Source organism: Athalia rosae, chromosome 5 (assembly GCF_917208135.1).
Source record: "Athalia rosae chromosome 5, iyAthRosa1.1, whole genome shotgun sequence".
Taxonomy (NCBI): domain Eukaryota; kingdom Metazoa; phylum Arthropoda; class Insecta; order Hymenoptera; family Athaliidae; genus Athalia; species Athalia rosae.
Genome location: NC_064030.1, coordinates 9,154,299 through 9,167,449, shown reverse-complemented (window position 1 = coordinate 9,167,449; position 13,151 = coordinate 9,154,299). Strand labels below are relative to the sequence as shown.

At 42.0% G+C, this 13,151-nt stretch overlaps 3 protein-coding genes across 3 annotated transcripts; all 3 read left to right on the top strand.

Moving 5' to 3' along the window:
- The first annotated feature begins 3,900 nt into the window (after nucleotides 1-3,900).
- On the top strand, nucleotides 3,901-6,191 carry LOC105690156 (myrosinase 1-like). Its single transcript, XM_012407725.4, has 8 exons — nucleotides 3,901-4,044; nucleotides 4,144-4,256; nucleotides 4,350-4,483; nucleotides 4,578-4,911; nucleotides 4,992-5,328; nucleotides 5,388-5,538; nucleotides 5,666-5,907; nucleotides 5,978-6,191. Exons 1-8 carry the CDS (start codon nucleotides 3,995-3,997, stop codon nucleotides 6,114-6,116), a joined length of 1,500 nt encoding a protein of 499 aa, XP_012263148.2. The 5' UTR covers nucleotides 3,901-3,994; the 3' UTR covers nucleotides 6,117-6,191.
- An 842-nt stretch (nucleotides 6,192-7,033) lies between these two features.
- Nucleotides 7,034-9,567, top strand: LOC105690150 (myrosinase 1-like). The gene is made up of 8 exons (XM_012407718.2): nucleotides 7,034-7,270; nucleotides 7,342-7,436; nucleotides 7,536-7,669; nucleotides 7,746-8,079; nucleotides 8,166-8,502; nucleotides 8,617-8,767; nucleotides 8,847-9,088; nucleotides 9,175-9,567. Exons 1-8 carry the CDS (start codon nucleotides 7,224-7,226, stop codon nucleotides 9,383-9,385), a joined length of 1,551 nt encoding a protein of 516 aa, XP_012263141.2. The 5' UTR covers nucleotides 7,034-7,223; the 3' UTR covers nucleotides 9,386-9,567.
- A 1,120-nt stretch (nucleotides 9,568-10,687) lies between these two features.
- Nucleotides 10,688-13,101, top strand: LOC105690200 (myrosinase 1-like). The gene is made up of 8 exons (XM_020854755.2): nucleotides 10,688-11,011; nucleotides 11,073-11,176; nucleotides 11,253-11,386; nucleotides 11,452-11,785; nucleotides 11,846-12,182; nucleotides 12,256-12,406; nucleotides 12,474-12,715; nucleotides 12,778-13,101. Exons 1-8 carry the CDS (start codon nucleotides 10,926-10,928, stop codon nucleotides 12,950-12,952), a joined length of 1,563 nt encoding a protein of 520 aa, XP_020710414.2. The 5' UTR covers nucleotides 10,688-10,925; the 3' UTR covers nucleotides 12,953-13,101.
- Nucleotides 13,102-13,151: the final 50 nt, after the last annotated feature.

The window sequence follows — 13,151 nt, the reverse complement described above, 5'->3', positions numbered from 1 at the left end:
AGGTATGTATACATAAGCGGTATGCATACGTGTATATATATGTAGAGGATCTCTCGGAAAAGTTTAGAACGGTAAGCAGTTGTTTGTAAACCTCCGCGCGCATATTTCCATATGGAAATATATGGGAATAGCTACTCTCGAGCCTGAGAAATGTCGGGTTTACCGTTCCTCGTTTTCTGCTGCACTCGGATGTATATGTACAGAAAATATGTCGAGGGAACGTTTTGTTCATTTCATTCGAATTACGTATTACCATACCGTAGCTACTTACTTTCCTAATTCCCGCCCGACAATTCCACAATTGAATAACGCGGACTTTATATATTTCAAACGAACACGCGTTTCCGCCCGTACGACGATCTCCACCGATTACACTTGCCGACAATGCCGAATTATTCCCCGCAGAACGCGACCCTTCGTTTCAGCGTCGGGTGGATCGTCGAAAGGGTTATTCGCTCCGAGAAATTTCCCACAGAAGGAGTAGGAAGGGATGGAAGGACGGGGGTTATATCGGTTATGAAGCGCAGCATGCCGCTTCATTATGCGCCGTTAACTGGCAGCGTGCCCGATCCTTTGATAAAGGTTTTCCCGCCCCCCCCGGTACCGCTGCGTTTTTATATTTCTTTCAGCTTCTTCCCTTCAACCCTTATATCTTATATCAGCGTCGTGAACCCCGCGCAAGTATTCGGGCATGTGGATCGCGAACTCTCAATTTTTGTGTTCATAGATCATTGGACGAGTGCGGTGTGCAATTTTCGCTCGACCGATATTAACGTGGTCTTAAAATTCTTCCGGAATTTCTTAGTTCTCCGTCAACTCTCTGAATATAGTATATCGTCAGCGGGGAAACGTGGGACGAAAAGGTCTAGCGGAATCCTTGAGACTTTATATTACAAAAGATTTAATCATCCTGATGGGCAGCTTAGAAAGTTGAGTCAAAGTTTTAGTTGAATTTTTTTAGGAATTTTCTAGTGCGGTCTCCGACGTTAATTAATTCTGCGGTATTAGTTCGGTCTTGCTACTTAATTTATTATAACCCGGAGAAGCCAAGTTGGGACAAGGAATCCTAGCGGTTATACGTCCTTCCCGTCGATAAAGGGGGACCGCTGATAAAATTACATAACTGGATACGCCATTCAGGTGAGACAGCCACGGAGCAGGTTCACCGGCAATCAGCGTCACCCTCTACCGTACGTATATACCTTATACTACAAATGCGACGCTTATAAAAAATTCAACTTCATTAACGAACTACTTTCAGCCGCCTCAGACTTTCAGCCCGTTTTCGCCCCGAACCAGCAGCAGCCCACCTCTTGTTTCTCACGTACGTTCCGCATTGGCTTTTGCACAGGAATTGAAAAATCTCGTTAATCAAATTCCTGCGCACAGTTCGAAAAATTTCCGCACGGTTTGTGTGTACCCTCGAAGAGGCGACGACAAAAATAAAGAATCACAAATCGATCCTGATTATTCAGTCGTTTTTGCAAGGATCCGGCAGAAAATTCTACGCCAATTTTGTTTCCTTTGTAAAAGACAAATTATTTATTCATAGAATGAAAGCAGATATCAGATGCCTGCAAAGACCTTTACGAAACAGATGCATGGAAATGTATGCTACGATCCTCCTGTACGTAACCTTGTGAGTCAGAGCCGTTATTATCCTGCAGGATAGGTGGCTGCAGGTAGCCGTAATAGAGGAGAGTATCAGCATAAAATACGTTCGGGCTTTTTGATCAGAAATTCCGGGGATACTTTCAAGCTTAATACGGTCCGGGTAGCAGTCATTTATAAGCGTAATCTGACATTAAAAGCGGGTCCCATATGCACGGGGTGCCGCTACCATCACCTCTTCGTAATAAACCTTCGCTACGATTAATACGTGAGCGTGAACCACGCCACGGATTGGAAAATTTTTATTTTCTATTCGCAAGGGAGCTAAGAGAAAGACGTTACGTCTCCAACCGGTGAGGTGAGTCAGAGGACACGGGGAAAACAATCGGAATAGGTCACGATGATTCTTAGAAATGAAATAAACACAATTTTCTAGAACTCGACTGATCGGATTTATTTGAATTGTTATTATCCATTTCTCAACTTGGTATGTTGTTGATGTTTTTATTTCGTTATACACGCAGCGGCGGCGATGGCGGCGGCGGCGGCAGCAGGCAGCAGTGGTGGAAGTTCGCGATTTTGTTCAGAGAGAGAAACGAGGGTTGGTATTGCCGGATCAATTTATACTCTCGGTAATCCTAATACGCCGTACTGTTTGTTTTTTAATATGGGATCATAAATTTTTACGCGTCGCTACACTCTGGAGTATTCATAAATTAGAAGGAGAGTACAGGAGCCACTCCATTCGCGAGAAAGCAATTTTCAGATCTTGTATTTTTCCCTCCCCTCGGTTGAAATAAAAACGAGTCGAAATCTTCGGTCTTCGGCTCTGTTCCAACTCGAGGGATACCAAGTAATGGATCTTTATCATACCATAATGACTTTGCCCATCTTCCAAGTTACCTATCTCCTCGCAATATATTTTTCTCGAACCAATCGTGCGTCGGGTTCCGGTATATTAAAAAAACGTTATTCCCTTTCAACGGAAATTCAGATGTTTTATATTAAATTTTCTGGCTCAAAGATTTCATCGTAAATCCAGGAAACAATCGGAGGAACTGAGTTGTACCGATCCTGCTCCGTTGTGTACGACCGCGAGACGCTAGTCAAAGTCCAAAGAACTGTCACATGCAAATGTAGAACTTTGCTTTCGGTTTCTCTTTCGCCTTGCTACTTCCACTTTTACATACCTATTCCCGTGAGTCTCCTGTCTCTCCGACTTCCTCCAAGACTTTAAACCATCGAACCATAAACTCACCCACCCGTAGAGCGAAAAAGCGAAACTGCTCGATAAAACATATCGGTGACATGTTGGTTCTCGATGGAATCATATTTTGCATGCCGTTACTCATCGCGGCGACGACAAGTTCTTATTTTACATATCTGTTATTTTTTCAAAGATACCAAAATCATCCGCAATATGAAATTCCGTTCGTATTATCCATCGAATGACATTGCCTGTTTTAAGAAAACAGCAGGTTATCTGACCGTCTCGATACGCTTCCTGATACTGGTTTTAGGTCAATCTACTTGAAATGGTAGATTAGGTGCAATAAATGACGTTGCATTTGCCTTGAAATTATGAAATAGCAGGAAAAAAAGAAAAATGATCGCGATATACGCTACTCGGCGTAAAATTCACTTGAATTGTAAATTTTTTTCTATTCCATTTCATATTTGTTTCGCAAGCCAGCGTTTCGGCTGCGGTATTAATTCGTTACGGTGAAAACTGAACGCGGAGTCTAGGACAAAATGAAACGGAGGAAACGAAGAAAAGTTTATGAATCTAGTAACTAAAGAAGTTTTCGTTGGCACTCGCAGGCGCTGTCTCGTTCCGCAGATATAGCGTATAAGAGTATTACACAATTCACCGAACTCTGGAGGAACTTCGAAGGGCAACTTGAGATTGAAAAGTTGACGATTCAGTCATCTAATGGCTAACCAGCGCGTAGATGGTTGGAAAAGTACCAACGATTCAACTACTTCCTTATCTTTATTTATCGCTCGCAAAGTCTCTGAAATTTGGGCCAATCGATCATCTGTGTGACGACCAAAAATTAAGAAACAAAGAAATTTATAATCACAAAGAGATTGAATACATTGAATTGATAATCAAGTGAGCGTAGATAATCCATTGAATTCTAAACAGCCTCGCTCTTCAATTTGACCCTGGGAACGACTTGGAGAATTTTTTTATATTATAAATATAATCGATAAGTTGATAGCGACTTTGAGTTTGCTGTATGCGTTGTTATCTCTCACGAAGTCCATTATGATAATTTCACTTAAAACATCCCACTCGAAACGTAAAACGTCACGGCAGCCACGAGCGTATATATGAAATAGCTTTTTCACGTAATGATGCAAGTCAGTTACATTCATCATGCGAAAGTGTTTAACATATGTGCTTTGCCTATCGGTGGTAACCTTGAGGTACGAGTGTACGGAAAAAATTTGCCGAATAAAACAATTGAATAATACAAAACAAACGAATGGTTCTAATTTGAGTGAAACTTTTGTCTGAATCTATAGTTACTCGGAGGTGCAAGCGACCAAAAATGACTCGTACTTCGTGATTCCGGAAGGTTTAAAGATCGGTGTCGGGACATCGTCCTACCAAGTCGAAGGAGGCTGGAACGCTAGCGGTACTCACATATTATTCATTTTCAAGCAACTTCTTCCGTAGACGACTATTACCGTCAATTTTTTCTATCAATTTCGCTAATCGTTCCTCACAGATAAGGGTGAAAATGTCTGGGATCGACTCGTTCACAGCAAACCATGGATGATTTTGGATGAAACCGACGGTGACTTGGCCGCCGATTCGTATAATAAATACAAAGAGGACGTGCATTGGGTAAAGCGAATGAAGGTGGGTTGTTTTTTTTTTTTTTTGCCGCCGGGAGAGTTTCCCTCCGTCGAAGTTGGCAGGTCGCTAATTGCGGGGTGTTTCTTCCGTGTTTTAGTTCGATCATTATCGAATCTCGCTCAGTTGGGCTCGCATACTGCCAACGGGATTATCAAATTCAGTAAGTAGGGAGGGTCTTCGATATTATCACAATTTGATCGACGAACTTTTGGCCAACAACATCGAACCTCTGGTGACGATATATCACTGGGACCATCCGCAAGTTCTCGAGGACATGGGAGGATGGACGAACCACATGATGGTGAAATTCTATCTCGAATACGCGAACGTAGTTTTCCGAGAATTCGGAGATAAAGTGAAAGTCTTCACGACTTTGAACGAACTTCAATTATTCTGTCTCAGCGGATACGGGATCGGCGAGATCGCCCCGGGTAAGTCCGAAGGTAGAGACTCGGCGGATGAGAAATCTTTCGGAACGTTTTTACTTCTTTTTTTTTTTTCGACTCACCAGGTAAACCGTTAAATATAACTGGAGCTTACTTGTGCGGTCACAACGCTCTGAAAGCACACGCGGAAGCTTACCATTTGTACAACAGGGAATACCGTTCGAAACAAAACGGCCGAGTGGGCATAGTGTCGCACTGTGCCTCGTATCTGCCCAAAACTCCGAACGATACTTTGGCCGCTGAAATAGCCTTCGAGTTCAGTTGCGGCTGGATATCGCACCCGATTTACATCGGTGATTATCCAAAACTTATGAAGGACAAGGTCGCGCAGTTTAGCAAAGACGCTGGTTTCACCGAATCGCAACTACCGGTATTTTCACCAGCGGAAATAGCGCGAATCAAGTAAGTCGATGGTAATATACTGCGGAGCATCGTCGTGATTCGGAATGATTCCTTTTCAGAGGTACTTCGGATTATTTTGGCATGAACCATTACACCTCGTTCTTGGTGGAACAAGTTCCGGATTCTGAGTCTAACTTATTGCTTCGTGACTCGGGAATAAAGCAAAGCTATGATCCCAGCTGGGAGATAACTGGCATGGACTGGCTTAACGTAATGACGACACCAACTTAATTTTTTCTCCATTTTCACTCCTTTAAATATCGGGGGTGTAGCGAAAAAAAAATAAATCGAATGGAATGTTCGAGATTCTTGTAAGAAATTCTTTAAATATTCTCAGATCGTACCCCACGGATTCGGTTATATGCTGCGGAAGATCAAAGCCAAGTATAACAACCCACCTGTGTACGTCACGGAAAACGGATCGGCCGACAATCAGATAATGGACGACCATCAGCGTATAAAGTACCATTTCCTCTATTTGAGAGAACTTCTTTCGGCAGTGTACAGAGATAATTGCAACGTCCAAAAATACACTGCCTGGAGTTTGGTAGATTGTTTCGAATGGTCCACCGGCTACGCGTAAGTGAGAAACGCCTTCCTCGATCACGATGCTTTCGGATCACCTATTTTTATTTTGAACATATTTCAGGGCCGGATTCGGACTTCTAGCCCTCAATATGTCCAGCCCCGCTCGCGAAAGGATTCCTAAATTGTCTGCTTCTTGGTTCGAAACTGTCATGGGGACTCGAAAACTTCAACCACCTTTCAATTCGACTCTTCAGAAATGAGATTGTTTGATTCTCAGCACAATGTATGACCGTCGTATCGAGCATATTAAAAAAGTTGATAATCGAATAACCAAATACCCATGACTCGAATTTTTATCATCTTTAAATTAGACTAGACGATAATTGTCGAATCCTCGTTACCCGCTACCAAAACGCGAACCAATTTTCGGATGAAAATCATCAAGAATTTTGGTCAAGTTCATTTGTGAATCTCATCCATAAATGAGAACGTTCTCTTCACCGTTTGGATGTATCGTAAGCATTAGAACGCAATGTCAAAAAGATGAGAATCTTTGGGCGCCTGAGATTCCATGGATGGAAATGATTCGAGTATAGATATAACCCCGTCCGTCACTCCGCCACGCTTGAATTACCCCAGAGTAAAAAGCTCTGAAATATTCACTCATACAAAATACATAAGGTGAAGAAAGAAAAACATACGCATGAATAGAGTGTCGTTTTACTTTGGACTATCGACGAAATAATAAGGATGAACAAATCTGAAACCGATGACGTGACTCTGATTTGCATGAGAATTTTATTTCCTTCATCGCGCAACAAATAAGTCCCGTACGTTGGTTACAACCCCACTGAAATCTAGCCGAGTCTCTAAAAGTAATTTGCTTGCCTTGAAACTTGGAATGGTTTTTGTATCTGTCGGATGATACTTAGTTCAATATATCTATACTTAAGATCAGGCTCAAAATAGATTTAAAGCTGTTGACAGGCGAATTATTTCTGTTGTATTGTTGCGATAACAATTATAACAATAAATGAAATGTCGCATCTTCAAAGTAGATACACGTTGATGAACTCCAGGACTTTGACACCCTTATCAATGTGGAAAATCGAATCGATTGCTTATCGTCTTAATAATTATTATCGCATCAATATGATTATTAATATATAATGTTCTAGTCGTCGAGCGTACTACTTTTACGTTCACGTTTGTTACGGCGTCGGATGGTGATCTTGACATAATTACTCCCAAGGTTTACCCATAATGACACTGATTCCTCAGATAATATAGACGATATTCCATTTTTAGTCCAGCAGTTCGCATGTGAAGTGGTGATACAAAAAAGGAAAAAAAAAAAAAAAACCAGGATGAAGACTTGGAGGATTTTTGTAATCAGCAGCATTTTTATAACAGGGTGAGCCTTGCATAAATACTTGAAACTACCCAATGAATGTCTATGCGTATATGGAAACTGTATTCCTCCAGATACTGTCAAGATGTGAATTTGACTTTTCCCGAACATTTGAAACTAGGGGTTGCTACCGCGTCTTATCAGACGGAAGGTGCTTGGAATGCAAACGGTATTATCAAAACCTCCCATCAATATTTAAACTAAAAATTAACCCCCCATTATAACCCAAGTTATCTCCAGAGCCTCGACTTCAAAATCTACTTTTCAGACAAAGGAGTAAACGTCTGGGATTTCTGGACTCACAAATATCCATCCCTGATCGCAGACGAAAGTAACGGAGATGTTGCTTGTGACACGTACAATAAGTATAAGGAAGATGTACAGATAATCAAGAATTTGGGAGTGAGTCATCAACATACGTAAAATGCACTCGTCGGTTCACGAGAAAGTTCGCATGTTATTGACGAATAATTTGCAGTTCAACTTTTTTAGATTATCGATAAGCTGGTCGAGGATCCTCCCGTCTGGCTTGGCGAATGAAATAAGCAAAGATGGGATACAATACTACAAAAATTTCATCACCGAATTAATAGCTAACGACATCGAACCCGTTGTGTCACTTTATCACTGGGATCATCCGCAAGTTATAGAGGAAATGGGCGGATGGACGAACGAATTGATCGTCGATTGGTTCGCCGATTACGCAAGAATTATTTTCACCGAACTCGGACCTTACGTAAAAATATTTACCACGATAAACGAGCCGCAAATATTCTGTTCGCAAGGATACGGCAGCGTCAAGACGGCCCCAGGTCGTACTCAAATTCACGTTCGATTAAAAGTTTGCGAGAAGCATGAATCTGTCGACAGAAACATAATCTCACCCCTTGCTCCACAGGAAAACTATTGCAGGATGTGGGGCCCTATTTGTGCGGTCACAACGTCTTGAAAGCCCATGCCAAGGTTTACCACATGTACGACGATGAGTTTCGCGCGACCCAGCGAGGTCAGATTGGAATGGCACTTTCGGCAAGTTCGCATTATCCTTTGGACGCTGACGACAACGTTTCGCCGGATACCGCATTCCAATTCGAATGCGGTTGGTTCATGAATCCAATATTCATCGGGGACTACCCCGAAATCATGAAAACTCGGATCGATATGATCAGCGAACGCCAGGGATACAGCGAATCACGATTACCACGATTTACACCGGAGTGGATAGCTTACATCAAGTATGCCCTTTATTTTTTTTCAAATTCCACACGCAATCCTCACTCCAAGGATCACTGCAAATGGAAATAAAAATACCGAAAATAACTATCCTCCTTTTTTCCGCTCATTGTCAGAGGCACCGCCGACTACTTTGGTCTGAACCACTACTCGAGTAAAATAGTGGAACCGGATCCTGAAGAGGAATTCAACGTATACAACACCGACGAGGGTATTATACACACTAGGAATTCCACCTGGTCTATGTCGGCTACTAGCTGGTTATGGGTAATTTATCACCGATAGATGAAGTGTTGATTGTATAGATCATTAGAGGAAATTCTGACGAGGAGACGTTGTTCCCCAGGTGGTACCGGAGGGATTCGGTAACGTATTGCGAAAGATAAAAAACGATTACGGTGACCCCACGATATTCGTTCTTGAAAATGGATATTCCGACGAAGGAGAGTTGGACGATTACCATAGGATAGAATACTATTATTCCTACTTGAAAGAATTATTAATAGCCGTCAACCGCGATGGCTGCAAAGTAGAACGTTACGCCGTATGGAGTATTTTAGACAACTTTGAATGGAGCGAAGGTTACACGTAAGTATTATTCGTAACGTCGTGATATCGGGCGTCCGCACTTATCGATCTACATTTCGCGTTCAACGCGCATTGATGATTTTCAGAAAAAAATTCGGAATCATTGGAGTGGACTTTGACAACCCCTCGAGGAATAGAACGTATAAATTGTCCGCAAAATGGTGGGAAAAAGTACTCCATACTCGTACTCTTCTAGAAGTACCCAGAAGTAGTGCACCGAACAATTACACCTGGTCTTTTATGATCACAGCTTGTTGCATTATGTCTGTTTTCAACTACTTCCACATTTTTCGCTAATTTACAAGCAGTATTCTTCTGCAGTGTTTATCGTTTATAACATTTTCCGCTCAATTGTACGCACATTATTTTCTGAGTAAAACCTGGAGAACCTTTTGCAGTCATCAAAAGGTGCAAGTGAAAAACAAATATCTAATTGTACAACTGAAATACTGAAATACAAATGAAAATTATAGCGATTATCACTAGGACTGCTGCAAACATCGAATAATTACGACCAACCAACTTCCTATTCCAAGGTTTTTCCATTCAAAGTCGACTACAACGAGTACATGAATTTCAATCATGTACTATCTAAAAATTTTTCTCCACCGTTCACCAGTCTATTTCATTATCGAGTCGTTGAAGTTACAGCTATTCAAGTCGTAACCACGTCGCGCGTACGCAATAAATAGTCGTGACACGCGTACGCGATAATGACGTTCGTAAATAATTATAATCTTATTGCGAATATTTTAAACGCCAAGGAATGCCATTCATTTAACCAGTAGTACAACGGACGTCCGAAATAATTTAAGCCTGAAAATGACAAATAAAATTTTTCACGTTGCAGAAATGTTGAAAAACTATGATATAATGCTGGTTCGTAGAAGAATATCCGTATCAGAAATCGGTTACATTCGCAAATAGTATACGGGTATTATATTTTCAGAGGTCAGAGATCGAAAGTAACTGGTGCTGCAATATAAGAGACGATATCGATGAGATTACTTCGAGCCATCATGATTTGAAGAAGTACATAACTGCACAGATGACCGGTTCAATGCGATGGGGTATTTTTGTAACCATGGTTCAAGTTTACCGATAGTTCAAATTCATCGATAGCATGATTCTCTACCGAAAACATAAAGTGCCGAGACAAATTACAAACAATTATCATCTTTAGATTTTATCGAAGAGTTATTGCACAAAACTTGAGAAGGTGTTATACAATCTTTGAGCTTCCAAGCAGTCCGATTACGAGTGATAAAAAAGATATGCGGGGGAAAAATATTTAATTTACGCATTATTTATACCCAGATTAAAGTATATACCGATAATCTCTTCAAAACAATCGCGTATCGTGCTCGTTAAATGCCGGTCCACTTCCATGCATACCTAATTCAGCATACCTAATCCATCAGGTAGCGATAAATCGATGAATGATGAATTACCGGCAACTTTCTAATCATAAGTCCACACCCACACCTTACAGTGTCTCACTTTTATTCGCTCAACGATTAGACGAGGACGAAAAAAGAATTAGCTTTTTCTATCCGAAGTTCATCGATGACATGTAACCGCATGATTATGTCGAACCACCCTTGAAATTTTATCGGCGATCGGTGTATCTTCCCTAACCGGTAGGACTAGTCGACCGGATCGATAGCGGAATACCGACAAAAGCTGAAAGACAATTCGGATGAGTCTAAAAATTAATTGTTATCAATCTGATCGTTCGATAACCAAATGATAAACCCATGCGATAAAAGTGTTTCTTATTTTTAGGCTTCTTAACTTGCCTGTTATCAATTGCTCTCGCGAATCTGTTTCGTACGCAATGACACGTTCGTTAAAAGGTGAAATTTTCAGAAATATGGCTCGATGCTTTTGGATAATCACTTTCATTAGTCTAATCTGCACGAAGTAAGTTCATACAATCTTTATACCAATGCTAAATTACTCTAATTCATAAAATGAAAATCAGGGGCTCCGAAGGCCAGGCATCCGGTCTGCAGAGGTTTCCCGATGGCTTCTTACTAGGAGCAGCCTCCGCGTCCTACCAAGTGGAGGGGGCCTGGAATGTTAGCGGTAATATGACAGTTTCAATTAACAACCCTCCGTGCTGACGATCATCTATTTTCCGTCAACGGAACAAACATTCTAGGAAAGGGTGTGAGCACGTGGGATCATTTCGCGCACACCATGCCAGAACGCATAGCGGACGGCAGTAACGGAGACATCGCGTGCGACTCGTACAATAAGTACAAGGAGGACGTTCAATGGATCAAGAGTATTGGCGTGAGTAGGATATTCGCAAGAATATTTAAGCGAAATCTCACCGTCATTTTTCAATGCCGCGATAGCTGGATCATTACCGGTTCTCGCTAAGCTGGACTAGAATTCTTCCGAACGGTTTCAACACTCCGGTAAATCAGGACGGTATTCGGTACTACAAAAGTTTGCTGGAGGAACTGAAAGCTGCCAATATCACCACTGTTGTATCTTTATATCATTGGGACCATCCGCAAATTCTGGAAGAAATGGGGGGTTGGACGAACGAATTGATGGTGCGGTGGTTCGTGGATTACGCAAAGGTTGTGTTCGATAATATCGGACATTTGATCGACATCGTTATCACGATCAACGAACCCAAGCTGCTTTGCCAACAGGCGTACAACAGCACGTGGAAAGCTCCAGGTACCTAAAAGCAGGATAATTTCTCTCCGCGGAGATTCAATGGCCCTTTGTTTAACGCAGGAAAAGTCTTCAACGATATGGGGCATTTTTTTTGCGTACACAATATTCTGAAAGCTCACGCGAAGACGTGGCATATGTACGATCAAGAATACCGCGCGACTCAAAATGGAATGATAGGATTTACAACGCCCGTTCGCGGTTGGGTACAAGGTGAGGGAGTTACCGAAGAAACTATCGAGCGAGCTTTCCAATTCGATTGCGGTTGGATCATGAGCCCCATTTACACCGGAGATTATCCCGAAGTTATGAAAACTAGAATCGCCGAGCGCAGCGCACTTCAAAATTATCCATTCTCGCGTCTACCCGAATTTACAGACGAATGGAAGAAAATTATCAAGCAAGTATTTCTACTCGAATCGCTCATCCCCACGGCCGATCGAATAAGACTGATCCATGTATTTCCGCTGCAGAGGAGCGACAGACTTCTTCGGCCTGAATCACTACACATCGAGTATGCCGACGTTCGACCCCGCAGAAGCACTCGGTACCTTCGCTTCGGATACTAATATTATTGGAATAGCCGATCCCAGTTGGCCTTCAGGCGCTTCCGGCTGGCTTCACGTTAGTATGAAAACATCATTGTCGCCGTAGCGATCTTACAAGCGATCTTTCAATTTTCGTTCTTCAGATTGTACCCGAGGGAATCGGCAACGTGCTGCGTAAAATTAAAGACACTTACGGTAACCCGCCGGTGTACATGTTCGAAAATGGGGTTTCCGACAAGGGTGAAATCGAAGATTACGTCCGAATCAACTATTATCACGACTACATATCAGAGATACTTACGGCGATAGTACGCGACGGATGCGACGTCAAGGCGTATACCGCTTGGACACTTCTCGACAATTACGAATGGGAAGCTGGCTACACGTGAGTGTCTATCGTCGGTAAGCCCGCAATTTCAGAATTGAACGTTCTTTCATTATTTTCAGCGAACGCTTCGGCATTTTGAAAGTCGATTTCGACAGTCCGAACAGAACCAGGAGTGAGAAATTGTCAACACATTGGTGGAGAGAAGTTCTTCGAACGAGAACCTTAATTGATGCCAGAGAATTTACTTCGCACCTCAGACAGCGGAGACGAGAAGGATCAACGTTCGAGAACTGAAAACATTCGCATTCTCTTATCAATCCGCTAGGCAAACTGCAGATTAGCGTCGCGTATGCCAATGTTCTTATTTTTGTGAGAGAAAAATAGTCGGACTTGGAAAAGCAATTATTTAACAATTCCTCCATTAAATATTACGTAATTCAATATTTAACGCGTTGCGATACGTCCTCTCCTCATTGACTTCCGGTCAGGGAAC

What these genes read in the sequence shown, in the direction of transcription:
- LOC105690156 (XM_012407725.4), top strand. Translation starts at nt 3,995, where the DNA reads ATGCGAAAGTGTTTAACATATGTGCTTTGCCTATCGGTGGTAACCTTG. An exon ending in CTGGCATGGACTGGCTTAAC is followed by an intron (nt 5,539 to 5,665) that starts GTAATGACGACA and finishes AAATATTCTCAG; the next exon opens with ATCGTACCCCACGGATTCGG. An exon ending in GAATGGTCCACCGGCTACGC is followed by an intron (nt 5,908 to 5,977) that starts GTAAGTGAGAAA and finishes AACATATTTCAG; the next exon opens with GGCCGGATTCGGACTTCTAG.
- LOC105690150 (XM_012407718.2), top strand. Translation starts at nt 7,224, where the DNA reads ATGAAGACTTGGAGGATTTTTGTAATCAGCAGCATTTTTATAACAGG. An exon ending in AGGTGCTTGGAATGCAAACG is followed by an intron (nt 7,437 to 7,535) that starts GTATTATCAAAA and finishes TCTACTTTTCAG; the next exon opens with ACAAAGGAGTAAACGTCTGG. An exon ending in CGGCTACTAGCTGGTTATGG is followed by an intron (nt 8,768 to 8,846) that starts GTAATTTATCAC and finishes GTTGTTCCCCAG; the next exon opens with GTGGTACCGGAGGGATTCGG.
- LOC105690200 (XM_020854755.2), top strand. Translation starts at nt 10,926, where the DNA reads ATGACACGTTCGTTAAAAGGTGAAATTTTCAGAAATATGGCTCGATGC. An exon ending in CAGCACGTGGAAAGCTCCAG is followed by an intron (nt 11,786 to 11,845) that starts GTACCTAAAAGC and finishes TGTTTAACGCAG; the next exon opens with GAAAAGTCTTCAACGATATG. An exon ending in GAATGGAAGAAAATTATCAA is followed by an intron (nt 12,183 to 12,255) that starts GCAAGTATTTCT and finishes TTTCCGCTGCAG; the next exon opens with AGGAGCGACAGACTTCTTCG.